Source organism: Gymnodraco acuticeps, unplaced genomic scaffold, assembly GCF_902827175.1.
Source record: "Gymnodraco acuticeps unplaced genomic scaffold, fGymAcu1.1, whole genome shotgun sequence".
In the NCBI taxonomy this organism is placed as follows: Eukaryota; Metazoa; Chordata; class Actinopteri; order Perciformes; family Bathydraconidae; genus Gymnodraco; species Gymnodraco acuticeps.
In genome coordinates, this window is record NW_022992351.1 from 5,494,516 (window position 1) to 5,519,080 (window position 24,565).

The 24,565-nt window shown below is 39.1% G+C and overlaps 1 protein-coding gene across 1 annotated transcript; it reads right to left on the reverse strand.

Annotated features, from left to right (window-relative positions):
- Positions 1-16,433: 16,433 nt before the first annotated feature.
- Positions 16,434-23,743, reverse strand: edn3b (endothelin 3b). Its single transcript, XM_034208941.1, has 4 exons — positions 23,341-23,743; positions 22,998-23,214; positions 18,820-18,978; positions 16,434-18,704 (listed from the first exon to the last, which is right to left on the reverse strand). The coding sequence occupies exons 1-4, from the start codon at positions 23,408-23,410 to the stop codon at positions 18,650-18,652; spliced, it is 501 nt and encodes a 166-aa protein (XP_034064832.1). The 5' UTR covers positions 23,411-23,743; the 3' UTR covers positions 16,434-18,649.
- Positions 23,744-24,565: the final 822 nt, after the last annotated feature.

The following is a 24,565-nucleotide window of genomic DNA, read 5'->3' on the forward strand; positions in this document are numbered from 1 at the left end:
CATAGAGGAGCCTTATTGTTTACCTTTTTAATATAATTTTTTGTAATTTTCAATTGCTTGGTTTTCGTGAAATTAGCCTGTTTTCCTATTAAAGTGTAACAGATTGATGCATCTCCACAGATCATCTTAAAGGCTTCGGAATCCCCCCCATTGTAGTTAAAAAACTGTCAAAACTAGGGCCCCCAAACAGCATTTTGCATAGGGCCCCCAAAAAGCTAGAAACGGCCCTGTGTACAGCCCTTAATAACATCCATTTTCTGGGCTCAATATGTGTCTTGGCCGTTTTCGTTGTGATCGCTAAATTCCCCTTGTTTATAATAATCACCGGTCCTTCAGCAGGATACTGTAGTGATTCAAAGTGTGATTTTAGCAAACGAGTGCTTTTGTTTTGAAATCACTTCCGTGAGTTTCGCCCCGCCCCTCGCTCCAAGGACCATTTGACCAGAGCCATATAATAGAAGAGTTACGACATCTCCGTTCACTCCAATGGACCACTTTTTTACAGCAATGGCGGATCGTGGAGCCTCTCAATCGTTCCCCGGAAGTTAGTGCCAAGGCTAGCAGAGCTGTAGAGTTGCAGCATAATAGACCGTTCGTGACGGACTTTTAAAGGTAAGAAGAAGTTTAAAGATTGATATTGCGGATATTATCAGTACATCTGATTCAAATTAACATGTGTATTAAAGGATATCAGTGGATTATCCCTAAATTAGTAGATTTAGGGAACGTTTACAGATAACAGATTAAGCTAGGATACCGAAGCAAGTTAGCAACAGACGTTGAACAGCCTTTTAATTGTAAATTCCGTTCTCTTAATGTCATTTCGTCCAACGTTGTTGAATTAGAGAAGAGGGGCTTCTAAACGAGATTGTATGCGGGGGTGGAGGGAGTTAAATATTAGATAAATATAACTTTGGTGCGTGAGTGTTTTTAGCAGAGCCATATTGTGTCCTTGTGATTATGTTGATTATTACCTGTCTGTATAATGTTGCAGCTCAGCTGATTTTGGATTGATGGCAGAGGGAGAGGGACTTAAGTGAGAGTGAAAGCACAAGGTAAGTTTAATACTACTGTTTTATATAAGTAAGCATACTAAACATGTATTCTATCACTGTATTATATAAGTAATCTTGTTAGTAACCTACTGTATGGCAGGTGGAGGGGCAGTGATGTTACAGGTGGAGGAGCAAGACTGCAAACTCACAAGACAGAGAAATCAAAGTTTGTTCTCCAGAGAAGAGGTTGATTTCACTTCAATTTTTTATTTCATATTTTCTAAAGATGTGGAAATGGCACAAAAAAAAACTTGAGAGCTGTAACCAAGACAACTGTAACAACATGAGTAGAGAGCCACCAAGGTTTTTCAAGTCCCTCTCTTACTCCATTTTGCCAACCCAAACTTCCAGGTACATGACGGGACACCTTGCTTGTTTTTGTTGTTTGCCTTCTTAATTGTCTCATTGCTCCATTTCATCCCCTTTGTGGTGAGTCTGCCTAATGCCTTAAGTTGGTCTTTTGAAAACGTTTTCTTATATTTCTTGTCCCTAATTTTCATTGTTTTCTTGAGAGCTGCATTTTCCTTCCTGATTTTTCTTAGTGCAGCCTTTGCTTTTTTGGTGATTCCTTCTTGGCTCTTTAATTTTCTCTTTAATTGTTGTAATAGATCTGTTTGACTGGCTGCTGGTTCCCTCGTATGCTGACTGGCTGCTGGTTCCCTCGTATGCTGACTGGCTGCTGGCTGAGTGGGTGGTGTCCGCCCTCCCTGTCTCTCCTCACTAGCCATGTCCTCTCTTTCTTCACCCTCACTTTCCTTTCTCTCAGTCTCCTCACCCCTTATTTCCTCAATCTTTGAGACTAATGTAAGTAGAAGACATGGCACTGTAAATGTTCGAACATTTTAAATATTATACCACTTAAAAATAACAAATATTACTTTTGTTACTAAGAGTTCATACTTATTATACCTGTGTCACCTTTCACACTATCGCTGTGATCATGAGCTATGGGCTTTGTAGATACAGGTCCCGGGGTGAATCGTGGTGCAGGGGCCCTTCTCTTTTTGACCACAGGGCAATGCACGAAGATGGTGTGTATAGCCTCTGCTCTCAGCCTAGTCTTGCCCTTTTTTGTCTTGAAAAACTGGTCTGCATCAAAATGTGCCTGCGGAGTGACTTGAGGTTACTTCACACACAGAACTGTGTCTGAATCTTGTCTGCCCACATACATATTCCATAGTGGTTGAATACACAGTATTAGGAAACACTTTATACTTACTGGACATGTTATACTCATTACATACTGTATATAAAATATGACCAAGAATGTGAGACAACTTTATAGAAATTCATATCACATCTGTTACTGATGCCATTTGTCATACTTTGTTAAACTCACAAATAATAAAGTTCCATAACTTCAGTTGGGAACAAAGACCACACCTTATCTCCCCAAGGCAATTTCCCATCCAATAGGTGTGCTATATAGGTGTGTATAACCCTTTCTCCTGTCTGTTTATCCCTCTTTCAGCACAAGAACCAGAGGGGGATTCAATGGAGCCTGAATACCTGCACTGAGACCCTCACCCTGCACCCTGAGTCTCAACTCTGTGTTTTTCAAGCCTTTCCCTGTTTGTTTGTATTAAACAAAACATTAAGCTTTCCCAATGGTGTGGTTTTCGTTTTGTGAAAAAGTGCAAATGCAGTGTTTGTATATAATTACCTCACATATTTGTTTGCTGTTGGTCGTGAAATTGCTCCTGCTGACTTGAGCCAGACATTTTTTCCTCCGCTCTGTGTCAGTGGGGAAGCCGTACATTTGTACTCCTTTCTCGGAGCGATTTGAGCATCCCCAGGCAGCACAGCAAACCATGGTGGCGACTAGGAGGCAGCACAGCACACCAGGACAACACGGAGGAAAAGGCACAGACAAACTGCATGATATGCTATTCAATGTTTATTGAATTCCATGTATTTGCAATGGATGTTCCTAAAACAACACATTTAACATCATCATCATGCTGCTGCTGCTAGTCCTTTGATAGTCACCTGTCCTTTCTGAAAGCCATAAAGATGACATTAGTCATTTAGATAACTTGTGTCCTCAATGGGATTACTGAAACTACCATGAATTTAAGAAAATGGTAGACATTAATCTAATCTGAATTTTAAAGCATTACTTTAGATCCCCTCCCTCTAAATATATCAATAAACATTATAAAGTGATGCTCCTGACTACCATACAAGTTTAAGAAGATAATATTGGTTTTAAAGAATTCAAAGCTATAAATAAACAGCAACAGGCTCTTTAACCAAGGCACTGTTAGCCTAACATGTAAACTAGTTGTTCACACTAATCCTAATATTATCACTTAATATTAGCAAATTCTATTTTATTTTTTAAAACATATTGATGTAAATACATACACATATCGATTTGTTGTATAAATATTGCAAATCAAAACCTTTATTCACTAATAATTACCAAAAATCGTAGTTCTATCTCCTGTTATCAATGCATTCACATTGCCCGCCATGAACTTCCGGGGAACGATCCTCGTCTACATGAACCACGTGACGATAACCGTTTTTGGACTTCCGTTGTCGTAACTCTTCTATTATATGGCTCTGCATTTGACCATTTAGTCAGGTAAAAAGCAAAAACGCCTCTCAGACGCTCTTCCGTTTACGTGTTTAATAAAGAAAAACAATTGGACGGTAGATACACGGATTAAAAACCCTCCATAACTTGAATTCTGTTTCCGACTCCCTTTGTCGAACGTTACAATATTGTCAACTGTAGATGTTTACAATATAGTAAGTTAGGAATTTAATGAAAACATATTTATTTACTTTTGTTTCAACATTGGATATTTTGTGTTTGTGGTGGATTCAATCGCATATTGAGAAAATGATTTATGTAAAAATATTTTACTTACATTTTACGTTTTTTTTATTTGACGCTTTTTTTTTACAGTTTTATGTTTACCTTAAAATTACAAAGAAATATCTTAAAGTCTTATAATAGTAATACACTTTTATATTACGAGTTACATATTTAATTACAGATAATACTTTTTATTTTATGTACATCTGCATGTATTTTATGAAAGTGCAAAAATACAGTAAATATTATATAGTACATTTACTGTAAAAAAAAAAATGAAATAAACGTTATTTGTTGTTATTGTCAAAATACTTAAAATAATGTTTTGGGTTGTTAATTTATAGTTAATATCTGTAATTTTCAGGTTTTTGCAAGTTATTTAAAAAAAACATGATAATTACTATAAAACTGTACAGTTATTTCCTGTAAAATTACGATCTTTTTTTACAGTGTACTGTCATCAGATTCAATTCTTAGTTTTACTTAATCTCAATTCTACCTGGAAGTATGTACCTCCTTCCCCAACTGCGCCCCACCCACCTCAAACCATACATCTTTCAAGTCTAATAACCATAGCAGGAGATGTGTTTATAAAAGATCCCATCGCTCATAGTTAGGAGATAACGTATTGGAAAGAGCTCTATTGTTCAACAAAGTTTGTTGAAGGTTATTTTTTGTTAATCTTTAGAGTGGCTAACATTCCTCACAAATGTACTTTTTGAAAAAAAATTAATAATACATTTGACACAGCAACAGTTTAATGTTGAGGTCACCGAGTGTGAACAACAGCTCAATTGGGAACACTCCTCACATTCCGCACCTGATTGAACCAGTGTTTGCATGTTACTCCGTTCCTTGAGGTGAGATTCTCGAATAATTAACATCTCGCGTGTGATTTACTTCTCTGATGAATAGTTAGAAATATTCTTACCCTGGGGTGGTAATACATTTATCATGAACTTTGTGAAACAGACCTCTTCCAGCCAGGATGTTTGTGCTTGAACAAGCACAATGTGCAATGTACTGTAGATACTATATTGCATTTACTTTCAAATGAAAGGTCATTTTCAAGTCATGCATGTGATTCAGACTCCAGAAAAGTTTATAGAGGGTCATGTTCTTTCGTTTATTCTTTACAAAGTTGGCAGGAATGAGTCCTAAAACGCAGAAATGTATTTGCGTTTTACCACTTCTGGTTTTCTTGTCACAAAGTCAACTTTTTTAGTTGGTTGTCTGGCATAAGGCTGTGTTAACACGAGCATAAGAGATGCTCACTTTGTGTTCTACAAAACAGTAAATACTCAACTTGTGAATATCCAAAGTTCAATGTAGTTTGTCTATAGTCTAGTTTGCGGTTTGCATTTAAGCTTCAAAAATCATAAAAGTATTAATCCACTATTCCTAAATTCAATGGAAAAATCCCATTTGCCTTTTGCTTTCGACTTCCTGGTCAGCATTGTAAAACTTGATGGCATAGGTTTTTGTCAGTGTATTCAGTGATGTGCTCAGCTGGAAACACCACTCCAAAATAAACAACCTACAACACAACAATTAAAGTGATATATGTGAAGGATGTGTGTCTGTTGGCTGTCTGCAGCAGTTACAGATGTTATCTTTTTGTTTATATGTGTTTTTTCAAGTCGAAACACACACCTATCTACAGTCAGACATCACCGCGGACTGTACTTAATGTTACTCTGATCCGGTTACTTATGTTGTGGTAGATATGTGGTAAGTGTTCTTAACGCTAATGTTATAATAGTCCGATTGCTCTGAAGATGGGAGGTGATATTCTACTATTAATGTTCACGTTCACACAGTCGGTGATTTTTGCCGGCCGTCTTTCCTGCGACGGCAGCTTTTCTGTATTTCCTTTCTCCTGTAATATGACTTGATCGCTTTAAACTCCGCACACTGAGCTCTGATTGGTCAGCAGGCAGTGCTTTCACTGAGTTGAGCTCTTAGCCTGCAACCTAACCAGGGGGGTATACTACGAAGCAGGATTTTCGCTTAGCGGGCTAAATTCAGGGAAAACTCCGGCTTTCCGGTCCTACGAAGCTGGTTCTCTTTTTAGCAGGCTAGATCTCCATGGTAACTTATGCTTGGCGGCTAACCTGGTCGGGACCAGGTTAGGTTGCAGGCTAAGAGCTCAACTCAGTGAAAGCACTGTCTGCTGACCAATCAGAGCTCAGTGTGCGGAGTTTAAAGCGATCAAGTCATATTACAGGAGAAAGGAAATACAGAAAAGCTGCCGTCGCAGGAAAGACGGCCGGCAAAAATCACCAACTGTGTGAACGTGAACATTAATAGAATATCACCTCCCATCTTCAGAGCAATCTGACTATTATAACATTAGCGTTAAGAACACTTACCACATATCTACCACACCATAAGTAACCGGATCAGAGTAACATTAAGTACAGTCCGCGGCATATCACTTCATAATGTATCATATATTTTCTTATCTGAGTCAGCTGAGCCGTATCTGGCCGTGCAACACTCACAGTGTCACATAGGCCTACTGTATGCAGAAGTATTATTTTAAGCAACACATTAAGTTGACGAAACACTCGAGACAAATGTAATTCAAGTCAAATCGTGTTTTAGACGGGGCAGTGATATTATAAACCTGTTAATGTACGCATTCAAACACTTTTTCTGTTGCCAGCTGTATTCACCTTGCAGGTGCAACTATGTGGCTTTTATCCTGGATAAAGTGTTTAAGTCATGGATGTTTAAAGTTTAACTTCTTCATTTTTGACTAGTATTAAAGTTCACTTTTCATTCAGGAAGTATGATGCTGCGCTGTCAGTACGCTTCTCCATGTTTGTGATTGGTCGAATGCTCCAAATACCACCCCTTTCATGTGAACGCGCACCTAACTAGATAGGAAACGGCTGGCTTAAGCGATCCACTTGATAACCAGCGTCGTAGTACAGTTTAGCGAGAGCGCGTATGTTTTGGATTAGGCCAACCGGCTAACTCAAACATATCCAGGTTAGGTTGAACCAGCTTCGTAGTATAGGCCCCTGGTCCCGACCAGGTTAGCCGCTAAGCATAAGTTACCATGGAGATCTAGCCTGCTAAAAAGAGAACCAGCTTCGTAGGACCGGAAAGCCGGAGTTTTCCCTGAATTTAGCCGGCTAAGCGAAAATCCTGCTTCGTAGTATACCCCCCAGGTTAGGTTGCAGGCTAAGAGCTCAACTCAGTGAAAGCACTGCCTGCTGACCAATCAGAGCTCAGTGTGCGGAGTTTAAAGCGATCAAGTCATATTACAGGAGAAAGGAAATACAGAAAAGCTGCCGTCGCAGGAAAGACGGCCGGCAAAAATCACCGACTGTGTGAACGTGAACATTAATACAATATCACCTCCCATCTTCAGAGCAATCGGACTATTATAACATTAGCGTTAAGAACACTTACCACATATCTACCACAACATAAGTAACCGGATCAGAGTAACATTAAGTACAGTCCGCGGCATATCACTTCATAATGTATCATATATTTTCTTATCTGAGTCAGCTGAGCCGTATCTGGCCGTGCAACACTCACAGTGTCACATAGGCCTACTGTATGCAGAAGTATTATTTTAAGCAACACATTAAGTTGACGAAACACTCGAGACAAATGTAATTAAAGTGAAATCGTGTTTTAGACGGGGCAGTGATATCATAAACCTGTTAATATACGCATTCAAACACTTTTTCTTTTGCCAGCTGTATTCACCTTGCAGGTGCAGACTATGTGGCTTTTATCCTGGATAAAGTGTTTAAGTCATGGATGTTTAAAGTTTAACTTCTTCATTTTTGACTAGTATTAAAGTTCACTTTTCATTCAGGAAGTATGACGCTGCGCTGTCAGTACGCTTCTCCATGTTTGTGATTGGTCGAATGCTCCAAATACCACCCCTTTCATGTGAACGCGCACCTAACTAGATAGGAAACGGCTGGCTTGAGCGATCCACTTGATAACCAGCGTCGTAGTACAGTTTAGCGAGAGCGCGTATGTTTTGGATTAGGCCAACCGGCTAACTCAAACATATCCAGGTTAGGTTGAACCAGCTTCGTAGTATAGGCCCCAGATGTTCAAAATGAGCCGCTGGAGTCTGCAGCCTGCAGCCCTTGTTGTGCAAGATCAAAGCAGAACTATTATGCCCTTATGGCAGAAAATAAAAGGATGATTGAAAGAGTCTCGTAGCTGTTTGTGTGAGATATGTTAAGGCAGGTAATAAAAGAAAATGTTCAACAACTTTAGGGACCAAGTCATAAGCAAACATTAAACATCTCTGTGAATCGGACTTGACAATAACGATTATGTCAGGAAACAAAGGACACAAACTAACTTTTCCTCAAGCCTTGTAGGTTCACTGTAATTATCAAATACAGATATACTTCTCTGCGCAGCATCAAAGTTGTCTAAACAACATACAGTTTCATGCAGCACTTTCAATGCTGAGGTTCTAAAAGCCTGGCTTGAAAATTAGAAAGATCCATAGATTCTGGAGCTCCAAATCTGGAGCTGGGAGCTACACACTGACGCCACTCACCATGCTATACAACACTCTTGCTCCATGGATTGTCAGACTCTGAGTGCATCGTCCTAATTGAAAAATGACATCAAGATTTATTGGAATTGCATCCCTCAAGGACTATGAATTATGCTTTCCAAGAGTTGTGCATGATCAAGAGGAAATACCTTATGCACGCCATATCATGTTTGAGTGCCGCTAATAAAGTTGTGGGTATGTGATATCTTATCAATTCCCATCCCTGGTTCAGAGTGGGATTTTGAACATGATGAACATCAAGTGTTAAAAATGAGGATGATTTAAGACACATCTGGAACAATCTTCTTGACTGACAGTGGACGTAGCTGAACCGGAGGCAAAGTATGGAATAATAAGCAACTTCTCTCCCACCACAGTCCTAAGACATTTGCACAGGAGCAGTCCGTCATACACATCTCCTGCATGATCACTATCACAGTTGAAGAAAAATTGAGATGGAAAGGAGCCAATGGGCCATAATATTAATCCCTAATGGCAATAAAAGTTTGGGCATTTTACCCAAAACCCTACAAACGTATTCCAATTATCATCACCCTTTGTTGACTTCTTGTATTGTTGAGAGACTGTCAAGGACCTCTTGTGGTGGTGCTTCCGCAGTTTTGTAAGAACTTTTAATCTAACTGTTACAGTTTTTCTCGATTGCTAACACACACAAATTATACATTAAGCACAATTATTTTAACTGACACTCAAAGAGCAAAACATCGGCTCAAATCTCCAAAACTCTAAACACGTTTTCAGCTTTTCACACAATTTGCAAATCAACATGGCACTTTTTGCAAACCACTGCACACGTTTCTCCACGTAAGACACAGGAATCTGACATAAAGTCACGTGTTAGCAGGTTTAAAACACAGATATTCAAAATGCCTCACACATGAACCAATGATCAAGAAACACGTTCCACCTGACCAAACACCTGATAGCATAATTGTTGGCTCATCAATCAGGATGTTAGCACTATAAAAAGACCACAGGTGAGTATTTTCTTACAGCAACAATGGAAGCCAACATGGAAGTAAGAGGAAGAGGAAGAGCTGGGCTGAGAGTGAGAGGAGGAAGAATGAGAGGTAGAGGAGGAAGAATGAGAGGTAGAGGTAGAGCTGGAGGGAGAGCACGTGGACAAAGAAGAATACTCTCTAATGAAATGTTATCAACCATGGTTTGACGATGAGAGAGGCTGGACACAGGGTTCAGCCTAATCTAAGGCGATTTACTGTTGCCTCTGTAATCCGGACACTAAGACTTGAAAACAGGTTAGTTACCAGTTTTCACCCTGCATAGTTCATGATATATCAGTGCTTATATCTGTTGTGTGAAACGTATTTACTTCATTACTGTAATTGAATTGTTGGTATGTTGCAGACTATAACTGTACAACAATCCTGCACAATGCACTGTGGTAAACTTACTGTTATGCAACACAGACACTGACCAACCACTATATATTTGTTGTTTATCTGAAGAACTGAGAAACAAAGAGGTGCAGGTGGAAGGCTAAGGGTTTTCAATGAGGCACAGGAAGCAGCAGTTACAAACTGGGTTTTGGAAAACAATGCATCACACTTAGAGAGATCCGAAGCATAGTAACTATGTGCTGAGATGCATGTTGCACAATGTTATTTTTGAATAAAATGTGATTTTGTTCAACAACTCATTTGTGTTTCTTCATTTACTGTATTTCTGTATACTTAAGCAATCTTTCTCTGCAGAAACCTCTATGTACAGAGCACAGCCCATACAAGATGAATGTGCTTTAGATTATGCTCAGCAGTGTGTAGTTGGGTGGTCAAACAGTATTAAGAATGAAGTGTGTTATATTTGGTGCTAAAGTTTGCATTTGGTAAGTGTTTATGTAGTTTTGAGGGCAGTTCTTCAATTAGCAGGAGAAATTAGGTGTTTTGCACTTTGGGTGTGTGGTTTTGTGAATTGTGTTTAGTGATCTGAGAAACTGAGCAATTTTTAAAAAAAATGGTGTTAGCAATCGAGAAAAACTGTAATATAATTGTAACGTCTGCCTGCAAATTTGCTGTTATTCATGAACTGGCCATGGCACTGAAGAAACTATGGCGGAAATAAATGCACCAAGGACATTATATTTAGACTGAGATCTTTTGGTTGAGCGAGTTGTATGAGACTTCATGACCTTAGCTGCTACAAAAAGTCAGGCAACTGAGCGTATATGTCCAACAAGCCTCTTTAATTAGTAGAAAATAATGTGTACAGTATATGACAGATAATTGGATCTGCTCCAAATTGTAATGGGTACCTACCACCATGTTTTCACCACGTTTCATGAAAATTAAGCAGTAGTTTTTTTCCATAGAATAGAATATATCTTTATTGTCATCATACAAAGTACAACAACATTCCTTTGGCAACTCTCACAGCAGTAAAAAATAAACACAATAAATAAATAAGAGTGGTAAAAGCAGAGGTAGTAGCAATGACAGTGCAACAAGTTAAAATGCAATGTCAATGTGCATATTTACACTTAGTCTAATATGTAATAATTAGTGCTGTCAAAATTATCGCGTTAACGGCAGTAATTAATTTTTTGAATTAATTGCGTTAAAATATTTAACGCATTTAACGCATGGCCCGCCCCATACGTGCCACCAGTGGCAGCGCCAGGGTATGGCTGGGGTAGGCTACACCCATACCAAGAAATGGCTTAGCCCCACCATGAAAAATGATGTTAAAGGAAGCAAAATAAAGTCTGCCAACTCGCGCGGAGTAAATTGCACAGACAGCAGTTAGTAAGATTGATTTCAGTAGCCACGGTTTTGAAAACTTTTGTCACGTAGTGATCGTCTTCTCAATAGAACATCTTTGATAACGGCGTGGTGTTGTTGCAGTAAGTCCCGACGGAGAATACTTTTGCTGTAGTACAGGGGTGCACATAACTGGTACGCAGGTTATGTCCGGAATTCTCTGAAATGCGTACCGTCACTTGTGTCACAAAGCGCATTTGCGTACTTGTGAAGCTTTTCCAGAAGGCGGTTAGATCACCGGACGACAGAGTCGGTCTCCGTGTGCACAGACAGGGCTGCTGTTAACGTCGGTCTGTACAACGGAATTGTGCCAAAACGACGCCAACCGGCTACGGAGGGAGACTCCCCCCCCCCTTCACTGGAGAACTGCGCTAAAACAGCTGATCACAACGTTCACACTCTGGGGTCACTAAGTACTCCACTAGCCGCCCCCCCAGTCGACTTTCCTGAAGTACTCCCCCGTTGATAGAAATCAACACGTAATGAATTAAGACCCCACGGTTTGATGATTGATAGGTGTATGGGTTGTCTTTCATTTTGACACGCAGAAAAATGTTATAGGCTAATAAACATAGATACTGTATGTTAAATGGATATATCCGCCTTCTTTCATTTATCTTTCCATTCCCACAACAATATGCATAAATAAATGGCATATTTTGGACATAGGCCTAGTTCGAATGGTGATTAATCATGATTAATTAATTTTTAAACTGTGATTAATCTGATTAAAAAATTGTAATCGTTTGACAGCCCTAGTAATAATACATATTAGTAAAAATAGCTGTGTGTGTGTGTGTGTGTGTGTGTGTGTGTGTGTGTGTGTGTGTGTGTGTGTGTGTGTGTGTGTGTGTGTGTGTGTGTGTGTGTGTGTGTGTGTGTGTGTGTGTGTGTGTGTGTGTGTGTGTGTGTGTGTGTGTGGAAGTCAGTCATCTAAGGTTTCAACAGATGAGGATTCACACAGAGGACCCTTGGTCAACCTTTTACCTTTAACTGCTCAGGTATATGGAGGTCACATCTGGGGTATTCATATGTCCTCCAAACCTTGGACGGCTGGTGTTATGTGTTTTTGAAATGCTTGTGTCTGGAAGAGTGGTTTCTGTCCTCTGCAGGTTCAATTGTCAGTTAGCAACCAGAGTTCAGTGCATGGCACAAAAGGTCTAGTTATTTAATGATTCAGAATACAATCAACAAGCGTTAAGCCATGGGAGAGGCCCTGAACCTGCCGTCGCATGGTCAGAATGTCTGTACAGAAATATTTCCCAGGATAAACTGTGGGAATGAGGCCCTTCTCTCTGCACGATATTATTGGTGTTCACTGCAGAAGGTTCATACGGAGGCTCCAGGGTAGGCTTATTTAGGGCAGCGCAACATTCCAGGATGATAGGTGGAATTAGGGCCTCAAATTGTCCAGTTTGTCTCACATTCTGTCTTATGAGGAGAAAGGTGTTCATATGCAAGAAATGCATTTATATGAATCTTAAATATATAGTCTAATTTACAACAAAATCATTGATATATAATTTATAAAGAACAACATAGACAAAAGGTTAGTTACATTTCAAATACAGAAAAAATCCTCGTGGTAAATAATCTTGTGATCTAAAGAAAACAAAGTGTCTTTCTTGAAATAACTGGATAATTGTCCCCTCATTGTTTTTTTTTGTTTTACCCGTTTTCACAAGAAAACTACGTTTAGTTTTCTCCAGATAACTGTAAAATTATGCTTTTGAGGTAATATTATGATTACAACATATTTAACGAATGACCTTGTGATAAGGCCAACATCAACACCATGGGAGCAATCTATAAATAAAGTAAAGTTTCTAAAAGTACTTGATGTATACTTTGTGCAGTTGTGCACTTTTTGTAATCCTCGCGTGTAGAAAGGTTAAATAAAAAAAAATAAAAACCTCTGCGGGCTAGAAGAATGTGCAGGTGCTCAATATTATCTTACCATTCAAAGTAAAAAATGTATCAGATACTGTTCAATGGACAGGCCTACTTAAAAAGAGAACTGTTTTATGACTGTATGTGGTGGAAGTTCATAGTTCAGCAGGAGGTCTGGAGTAAATCATATACAAAACACATGACGTGGAGTACTGCAGTTGACCTTGGAAGCAACACAAGACAATAAAACCCCAGGTTTCTCAGCTGTGCACCACCCCACCTGCAGCCTCCCAAGACAGAAGAAACTTAAATATTTCCCTTGAAAGTATTCCACTGGGTCTTAGTCTTTATTTTTGCTACATGAAGTCTGACTGACTCTACACCAGATGGCTGTAAATTGTAGGCAAATGTTTTTTACACTCTCTCTTAATGTTGTCTTAATTTATGAGCATTGTACAAAAGTGACAGCTGGCGTTTATAAGTAAGATTTATATGAATTGAAAACAGAAAAGTAACCCCATTAGTGATTATTTGCTTTAACTATTTTTGATGGGAGCCTCAGTGCCATTTGTTCCAAGACAACTTGTTGATAATCCCCAGCAAAGGTTTTTAGTAGTAGAGAAGTACAACAAACAGTAGTCAGTGGTAATGTTATAAGTGTTTTTTTTTTTAGTATTTGTCATTAATCTGCAATCAGAACACAGGTCTGCCATTAAGAATCAAACACTTTGCACTAACAGCCATTCCCCTCCGGATCGTTGTGCCATACTTTCAGTCAGTTCCTAAACTAGTTTGTCAGTTGAGTATTCGTTCAGTTTGTCTGTTTCCCTAAGAACTTACACTTGCTCTCTTTCCTTCAGAAAAACCTGCCAGACTTACCTGTTTGCCAAGCCCGCCAGCCAACTTTCATTTCTAGCTTTCTTTTCAGCGCAGGATTCCCTTTCCCTCAACAACAACACACACCAACAAGCCACATCACTACTCTTCTGTTATTACAAGTATTGTTTAGTAGTAGTTGCTTATCCAGATTATGTGGTTGGACTCTGCATCCAACTGTGCTCCAAACCAGAGCAGGAAATTAAAGATAATTATATGTAAGAGCCGCAGGGATAATCCGTCCGTCTACCACGCCCTTTGGAAACCGTTTCTTCTTCTTGAACAAGAAGGGGAAAAAACGTAGCAAGTGTATCAACTCCTGAGAGCTTAACAACATTAAGATTGAAAAAAAGACATCCTCAGCTTCTTATGAACTCTGCTTTTGCCTCTCTCCAGGTAGCCATGGAATTCACCAGGAGGGACATCTGCAATGCTAATCCCTTGGAGATAATCCCTAATGGACACAAATATACCCCTGGGACCCTTCTAGTACCTTGTGTTGCTGTTTGATCTCAACAACGCCCATGAAGCAGCTAAACACCTTAACGATATGTTAAATAGTTCAGTTTTTTTTACATATATGATATTCTGATCCTTTTCATAGACCTCTTTAAGAGTTGTGTGCGTATTCATCAAGTCCTCCAAAAGGTCCTGGAGGAGCCAGCATCCACCTCTTCTCTGGGCTCTGAACTACCTCAACTGTCTTGTGTTGATCAACCCATCCACCTGGGCCTGGCAACTCCATCACCCACATCTGCGATACTCGTTTATCTTTTCAGTGCTTTTATGTTTAACAACCTGTTTAACAACCTCTTCCAATCCCAGGAACAGGACATCCCCGTTCCATCTGTCCAAGTGCCAGGTCTTGTGGAACCGTTCTGCCCTGTTGAGAGCCTCTGACCAGTATTCCACTCACAACTTCTCCCCTTGAGACAAGGTATGGCTTCCTACTCCGGATCTGCCTTCAGAAACACATTCTTAGAAACTATCCAACAGATTCAATGGACCCTCTGTAGGAATGAGGGTCATAAGTCTTTCAACTGAAACTCCCAAGTGGGGGGTGGGTCCACATCTTGAATATCATCATTCATTGTACACAATGCATAAGAGCGTTACTGCATGGCATAACTTTTAAAGACTGTGCCTACTATTCATGAAAGTCTTAGGTTTGTTGAATTCATGTCAAGCCCATTCTATGAAGTACATATTCTCTAATGCTCCTGCTTTCTTCATCATTCTCTCTGTGTATCTTTTAGTATTTTTGGATTGATTTATGATGTCTTTTTTTATGTAATGGGAATCCTCTTCAATTTGTATAAACCATACATAGATATATTGTGTCCCACTAGTTTTTGGAAAGTCACTGCTTTTACCTGGTCTGGTCAGAATGGCTGATTTACCTAAGTTGGAGTCTCATTACTGAGTGTCTAAATAAACAACAATATCAAACAATAACCAGATATATTCTTCTATTCAACGATATATTTTAACAGTGAATGCTTTTACTAAACCAGTGTTGACGCATTCCTCATAAGAAATTGGGCAAATATAAATACAGGAAAACAGTTATCCCAAATTGTGCCAAAACTTGTCCCCCACATTAAACCCCCTTCCATGGGAACGCTGTAAGTGTACTATAACAATGTGGGGGCTGAACCAACAGGAATAACATGTTTTCATTGTGGCTTTTCGTTTACAAGAATACACTTCATAATTAGGTTCATAACTTGGTGCTGTGTGACAAAACGCTGACCGACTTTAACTGTTGTGTTTTTTACTAGTAACTATTGCTGCTTTTTGCAAAAAAATATACAAGGTGCAAATATTTTATTAGAATGAATAAGTAAATATTGTTAGCTCAACATTATTCAAAGGAACTATTTGACTAACTAGACAGGGGAAGAGAGTCCCCCACTGCGAGGGGGGATCCAAGTTCCCATCAGCAAAAACACGTGGGTTTGCTATCCTGGCTCCAAAATGGTGGAATGAGCTCCCCATTGACATCAGGACAGCAGATAGCTTACACACCTTCCAGCGTAGACTGAAAACTCATCTCTTTCGACTCCACTTCGAATGATAGAATTACTAACAAAGAATTGCTAACAAAGCACTTATATACTAATAAAGGACTGGCTTATCTAAAGCCAGTTGAGTCACACTTGAAATATTTTTGGCTCTATGAAACCTGATGTACTTATATGATTCTGTTTTCTTCAAGTTTGTATCTTCCTGGTCGAATGCACCTATTGTAAGTGGCTTTGGATAAAAGCGTCAGCTAAATGCAATGTAATGTAATGTAATATAAACCCCTGTCAAAAAGTGCCACAATTAACCTTTTTTTCGTTTCGTATACGCATTGAGACAAACATTATCATGGTCAAGCTCATTGACAAACACATTGCAAATTCCTGTGAATACCGTATAATAAAAGTCAACTCGTGTTTAGCCAGTAAAAATATTTTAATGTGAAGCTGCAGCAGTAGGAAATGTTTCGCTTTGCATTAGCAGAATGTTGCTACAGTTTATATCATTGCAAATATATTAAAAAAATGTAATAATTTCATCATTGTGTTATCTCATTCGTTGATAGATTATTTACCACAGATATTTATTTATATAAAAATCTACTTCATAACCACTTCAATTCATTATTACATGCACCACCTATGACCAAAATCAAACGCACCACAGCCTGGCTAACATTCTAAATACTAAAATGGTGGGTCCTCCAGCCGTGACCTGTGCGTTCAATGAGGAACTTTTACCTTTAGTGAGGTATGTGAAGACTTTCTGCTCTTTGTTTAAAATTATCCCTGAAATGCCTCATTCTTCTTTGGTTGTTTGATGGTTTGGAAAAGTGTGCAGTGTTGTCTTTGCTTTAATATGTGCGTGTGTGGACTGCAGCTACTGTATATTGTTTATATATGATCATGCTATCTGCTGGTAATGTTTGGTGATGTTTAATTGTGCTATAAAGTTAATTTTATAATTGTTATATTCGCTTATTGCAACCACTCTACTGTTATGTTATGTGGCTGGGAAGGGCTATGAAATTGAAATGGAATTAAGTGTTGGCAGTCATTTTGCTCATGTTTCACTATTGTATAAATTGACATTTGTTGCCATTTATTTTTTAGCCAAAGAATTACCTTTGAATTATACAGTAGTATATATTATTATAATCCCCATTTTGCATAAAAAACATAGGAAGAGCTTATAAAAGAGGTTCTGTTATAAATTAATCTACCCAACAGTATATACAAGTACATCTGAAACAAGTCGATTATTCATGAAAATAATCTGCAGATTAATCCATAATGTAAATAATCATTAGTTGCAGTCCTATAAATAGTTAAAAAGAATGTGATCTACCTCAACCAACTAAAACAGTAAAATACTGCTTTTACATCAATGCATGAATAATAGTTATCTAATAATAAGATATATTCCAGTATAACAGTCGAGGATGGGGGCCTTGAATAATTATACTTTTAATAATTTCAGAACCTTTTCCTTAATATACTTAATATACTGTTCATTGTGATGTTGGAACGGGTCAAAAAGTGCAAAGAATTATTGCATTTTATAGCTTAATATGCACAGACAATTCAGATATATCAGGTCTTGATTACACAGGCAATCCTTATTATTACAACCAATTAATTGCTGGTTTAGTCTGTAAACAGTTTGAGAAGAACAGAGTAGTGTCTATTACTCTTTAACATACAAGTAATCCACCACTTCATGCAACAGCTAAAGGATATGTCTCCCTGTCTTGTGATTCGTTAAATCGGAACAAAAGGTTTTTGGACTCCTTTGGGCTGGATTCAATAATGAACGGTTGAATATACTGTAAAGGACACTACAGCTTAAGCTAAAACAGTTTATACACAGTACACCAGTGGTAGTAAGGTAAAGCACAGTGAATATGTCTGACAGTTCAGTTGTGAAGAGCACAAATGATATATTATTGTTGAAAGATGTGTTGAGAGCAAAGTATGCAAACTATCAGGGTGTGAATGCTTTCCAGACTGACTGCAGATAGTTCCATAAATCAAGCTCAGTAATATGCCCCGTAGCTGGGGCTGGCCAAAAGCGCTCCTCTTATTTCCTCTTTTTTTTAAATATTTCAAAGGATAAGAAATCACAACATCATGTAATGCCCCTACTTGTCCAACGACGTTCCTTGTGACACTATTGTCTACCAACATTGTTGTAGAGATGTCTTTGTTGTCCCCTTATAGGTTGATACAAGCTTATCTCATTCTGTTGAAAGAGAAAGAGTCAATTGTAGTCCTCAACACTAACAGGTATGGAAACAAAGGTTTTGTCTTATCAAGCTTGACAGAAGCAAGGTCATTGGCTATTATATCAGAGTGAAAGCAATTATCCTTCTGCTCTCAGTAGGTAACAAAGAGGGGATCGCCTCGAGGGACCAGTATTGAATATGCTGAAGAGTTGAAACCACTTTAACCTGATGGAACTTGCTCCAAGAGTTGTGATGCTTAGGAATGTCTGCATTGTTAAACTCCAAAGTGTTTTCCTTAAGTGTTAACCTGTGGAGGCAAGAGTGGAAAATGGAGAGTGAAGGGTGCGAAGATAAGGGAAGGGTCCATTCCTCCAAGAAGAAGAATGACGATGGAGAGGCCTCATGCTGTCATCCGACACCAGGGACTCTGTGGAGACTCTTGGCGGGCACTGTCTGCATGCGGCTTTGAAGAGAACATTTCACATTGTTTATTAGCAGAAGCCCTTATTCTGGGTAATTCATTTATGTCTTCATTTATAATTAGCTTGATGTGATAAGATACCTAATGAGATACTAACCTTGGAAGGCAGAAATCTTGGCACTCAGGGTCTGCATCAAGCACAGCACAAATGCAGCGCTGAGTCTTTGCCCCCTCACGCTCAGTTGCTTGTCCAGTGACAGCCCGTCTGACTCGCTGAGATCCTCTGTAGCTCGACATTCCATAGGGCACAGTGCGTCTGACGAGGTAAAGAAGACAGTGGTATTTAAGTAAAACGAAAAACAACAGATGTTGAATATTGGTAGCTATTGTTTCCGCTGTATGTATTCCCTGTTTCTGTTTCCCTCTAGTTCCTCTACACAGGTGTGCTGTGTTGCTGCAACAAGGTTAAGACAAGGTGCATCTGGAGAAGGAAGAGGTTAAAAGCTCCAGTTCAGCAGCAGAAGAGTCTGTGTTCTATTTGGGTCAGTGCTGGAATTGTGTTAGTTCATTTTGAGTTGGTTGGTTGAGTGTGGTTGTTGCTGTTTGTTTAGTTGGGCATTTGATTAGTTTACCAGCTTGCAATTTCAGTTTTGAGCACCCTGACTAGTGAGTCACCGGGCAGGTTTGAAGATCTTGCCACTTTTTTTTGCCTCTCTTGGTGGTAATCCTGAGTGGGGGTACGCTTCAGTGCATCGCTGTAGGCTATATCTATGGTCTTCGGTGAGTTCAGCGTTTAAAGTCGCTTCAAGCTCGCCCAACTAAGTTAAGCAAGCCATCTCCATCAGCAGCTCAGGGTTGGGGTGCCTCTCACTACTGCTTTTTTCCAGTTTTGCACAGCAACTCGTGCCTCTACTTTTAGTTTGGCCATTCTGTGAAGCTGTAATAAATGAGAGACTTCTCAAATGTGGACCCAACTTTAGTAGCCATCAAACAGGCATGTATACTCTTTTTTTTTCCAACTATAGAGTGAGAGTTCTGACTGCCGGGGAAGTTAAGATTTCAATTAAAAGCATGCAGATGATACAGGCAGTACTCTCAGTACAACATATCCTATGTTGTACATACTAAGGGCCCAGCATTTAAAACCTCTAGAACTGATATACTATTGATGAAACAGTGGTGATGTAAAAGATGGCCAGAGAGTCGGTGAAAGTGCTTGAAAAACTTGAAAGATATCTCCTATAGATCAAATCAAATGTCAAAATGTCTGTCCCTACCCCCCAAATCTAGGATGCCACTGTGAATGATTGGTGTCAAGTTGGCATCATTTCGTTCTTTTTTCCACTCATCTATTTAAAAGAAAATCTGTAATAGATTGAGTAACAAAAAATATGCTTTACGATCTATAAGGTCTTAAGGGATAAAGAGGAAGAAGAATGTGTTGTACAATAAACCAATCAAAGCATCAGAATAGCAGGGCAAAAAAACACTGATCTATCAAGTCTGTTTCCATAAGACATTTGAGATAAAAAACTAGATTGACATTATGTAGATAAATGGATTTTCCTTGTACATTTGCCAGATTTTCCGACTGTGGCCTCTATATGATTGAATACCTGCTGCTACCACTGTGTGAGCCCAATCACGCAGCCTGTCTATTTATGACTGAATACCTGACTGACCTCAGGGTAAAAGGCTTCACAGCTAGAAACGGCACTGGTGTTTCAATATTGTGTCTCAACGTGTCACAATAGGGTCTGGAAATACTGATATCAGCTTTGACTATTATCTGAAGTGGAAGAAGGACTTCTTAATGGAAACCTGCCTTTAAAACAATATGGAAAGCAGAGTAAAAGTATGTTAATTATAATTGCATTGTGGAGAAGAGGTCACAAGACAAGAAAGAGCGATACATACACACACACACACTAATGCTTGCAAGCTATAGGCTTGTGAGCCAATAATAAATAGCTCCTCTGGAGAATTAGAGCTTTACGGGAGGTAGGTAATACCCTTCCTTTTTCTACTTTTAATGCAGTGACTTTATGAAACGTTAGCTCAAAGGAACATTTTTTAGGAGGTTAATCTTCTATCACGGAGGCAGAGCACCCCACAATGTGAGCACACATGTGAAAACAGACCTACCGCTTTATACAATAATATCAGTCTTAAAACTATTTCAATTTGTTTTGTGTTGCCGACAGCAAAGTTGGCACACGACGAAAGAGTATGAAATAATTATTTCCTACTGTCTTGCCAGAGATTGTAATATGTGGTAAGAAGGTGGCAAAATAAGTCCTCTAAAGAAAAAGGTGTTGGAAATTAAATTGTAAGGTTTTGCTACTAATTTGCGGTGGACATGCCACATGTTGAAAACACCTTGTAAGCACATATGTGGTAAAAAAGTCTTCTGGCTGTTATTATGCCAACTGGTCATATAATATTTCATGGTTCCGCTTCACCCGCAGAGTCAACATAACTGACGGTGGGCAGTTGGCATGCCTCTGGCCTGGACAGGCTCTTGGTGAGCAGAACCAATTGTGTTGGTTCTCCCAGGTTCAATCCACCGAATTGTGTTCCTTCCTCAGTCTTTGTCCATACTGTATACATGAAAGAATACAGTGTCTGTGCCAGATGAATACAACTTCACCAGTGATTTTTCATAATGTTTGCCTCAAACTTGAGATTCACTTAAACTCATAGAGAAATCGACTGTTATTTCTGAATGCATGGATTCCGGATCTCCTGTATCATGGATTTTTGTTTTATTTTTGCCTTGCCTAGTTTTGCTAGGGACACGTTGATATTTTAGACTACTTCATATCTTAATTCTTATTATTGTCATTAGTAGAATACATTTGTTTTAATTGAGCCTGAAACACAGCGTTCACACGAACAATCCATCATTACAGTTTTTCTGGATTGCTAACACACAAAAATTATACATAAAGCACAATTATTTTAACTGACACTCAAAGAGCAAAACATCGGCTCAAATCTCCAAAACACGTTTTCAGCTTTTCACACAATTTGCAAATCAACATGGCACTTTTTGCAAACCACTGCACACGTTTCTCCACGTAAGACACAGGAATCTGACATAAAGTCACGTGTTAGCACATAAACATAACACTGATATTCAAAATGCCTCACACATGGACCAATGATCAAGAAACACGTTCCACCTGAACAAACACCTGATAGCATAATTGTTGGCTCATCAATCAGGATGTTAGCACTATAAAAAGACCACAGGTGAGTACTTTCTTACAGCAACAATGGAAGCCAACATAGAAGCAAGATCAAGAGGAAGAGCTGGGCTGAGAGTGAGAGGAGGAGGAAGAGCTGGGGTGAGAGTGAGAGGAGGAAGAATGAGAGGTAGAGGTAGATCTGGAGGGAGAGCACGTGGACAAAGAAGAATACTCTCTAATGAAATGTTATCAACCATGGTTTGACGATGAGAGAGGCTGGACACAGGGTTCAGCCTAATCTAAGCCGATTTACTGTCGCCTCTGTAATCCGGACACTTAGACTTGAAAACAGGTTAGTTTCCAGTTTTCAGCTCTGCCTAACTCATGATATATCAGTGCTTATATCTGTTGTGTGAAACGTATTTACTTCATTACTGTAATTGAATTGTTAGCATGTTGCAGACTATAACTGTACAACAATCCTGCACAATGTACTGTGGTAAACTCACTTGTATGCAACACAGACACTGACCAACCACTATATATTTGTTGTTTATCCGAAGGACTGAGAAACAATCTATTAAGAATGAAGTGTGCTATATTTGGTGCTAAAGTTTGCATTTGGAAAGTGTTAATGTAGTTTTGAGTGCAGTTCTTCACTTAGCAGGAGAAATTAGGTGTTTTGCACTTTGGGTGTGTGGTTTTGTGAATTGTGTTTAGTGTTCTGAGAAACTGAGCAATTTAAAAAAAAAAGTGTGTTAGCGATCGAGAAAAACTGTAAATTAGCCATGGGTTATTGCTGTTGGGCTACTGAAAGGAGCAAAAGGTGAAAAGGAGTAACTGGAGACAAGAACAGTAACAATAATAACCTCCACCTCACTGAGTTTAAACTTTGACCTTGGGCCAATTAGTTTCTGCTGGGCTTGTCATCACTTGAACCATGACTGCGTCCTAAAGCGTTTACCGGGCGTGACTTGCTACAATCAGGTTTCACAAAACCGCAACATGTCAATCAGTTTTATATAACCAATTACCACTCTTAACCCCCCCCTCCCCCCAAATATATTGTGCAAGCCCGCCCCGGAGATACTTGCTCAATAGCGCGTCTGGGTGGATCATGCGGAATTAAAGGTATTTTTCTTACTGGGGAGTGTTGATCCAGATTATATCCAAATGGCAGTAGTAGACGCACTCTTTATCCTTGTAAGAATAGCAGGTACAGCGCTTAGGTCTCGACTTTGCCTCCGCTGTTTCAGACAGCGGTGAACCTGAAGACCTCCCGGAGCCAAACGCACTGTTGGAGGCTGGCAGAGACCCGGGGATGACCTCGGATGTGAGGGAGGCGTGGGATGACAACACAGCTTGTATAGAGCAAGAAACGAGAAAAAAGTTAGAAATAAGCTATATAGAGGTAATTAAGAAACATTTTTAGGAATGAATGATTGAAATACAATAAAAGTGTCTTGAGCTTAACGACTCCAAAGTACCTTGGAGGAGAATTAATACCATCATGTTGAAAAGCATGATTTCTGTGAGGATGGATGTTGTCCTTGCCATGTCAGATATTCCCAAATTGAATCATAGCCCGGTGAGGATACAGCGCACTTGTCAAATGATTCTCCTAGCAGCACCGAGTGAAAATCGATTAACTTCAGTGTACATGTCCATGTTCAAATCATCTTATACGGTCCAGATGTAAAAAATGCGAGGATGCTGGTCGCGCGGTTCCTCTCATATTTATAGATTCGCGTCGTAAATCATACCTGTAGCATACACTTTGAAGAGAGAGGAAACTGCGTTAATTCCAAACAAATCGCTCTGCCATCACACAGCAAAAGGGTGCTTTGAAGTGGGGATCTGTGGAGCAAAGAGAGCACCGGTTCTCCTCTCAGTCACTTCGCATTCTAAAAGCCCCAAATCAAAGGTAAAGGGCTTTGGGGAGTTTTGGGTACACGCCCACGCTTGCCATAGGCCCAACCCTCTCTGTCAAACGCAGCAACATAACCGTGTGTGTGCATTGAGATGAATACTCCACTGAAGTTCCTGCACAACATGTAACATATAATCATTGTTGTATTTAAAGACGATAAAAGAGATTGTTCATCCAAATGGGACATTAATGATATTGTCTTTATACTGCAAATGAATCCATATGGTAATGAAGGCTTTCCCTTCTATATTGTAATTTACCCAGGGCCGTTTCATATGCCAGGGGTCTTCAACTCAAATTCAAGGAGGTCCAGTTAGAGAACATCTCCCCATGCAAAGGTCTGGAACATCAAAATGTCTAAGTTGCTTTATGAATTAGTGTGATATATATTGAAGTAGCCTGTAGCTTTATCAACGTCTGCATGTAATCAACAACTGACTGCCAATCAAATAAAGAAAGTACAATTTAAAAAAAACAATATTTATTGTCAATTAACATTACTTAAATACTGTGGATATGTGTAATGTTCCTCTCGGGCTGCATTTACAAATAAAATAGAGAAAATAAATAAAATAGCTTTTGAAAATATGTGCATCTTAAAAGTGCTTAATTTTAGATAAATAAAATAAAGTGTAGCAGCAGCTTGAGTTTCCCTTTTTCTTTGTTAACCGTTTCACATCATGACTTAACAGTTTCAGCCGATTATAGAACAATATCAGTCTTTACACATCATAACAATTGAACAGTTTTAAAGTTGCTCTTTCTTTCCCTCTTATATTGCA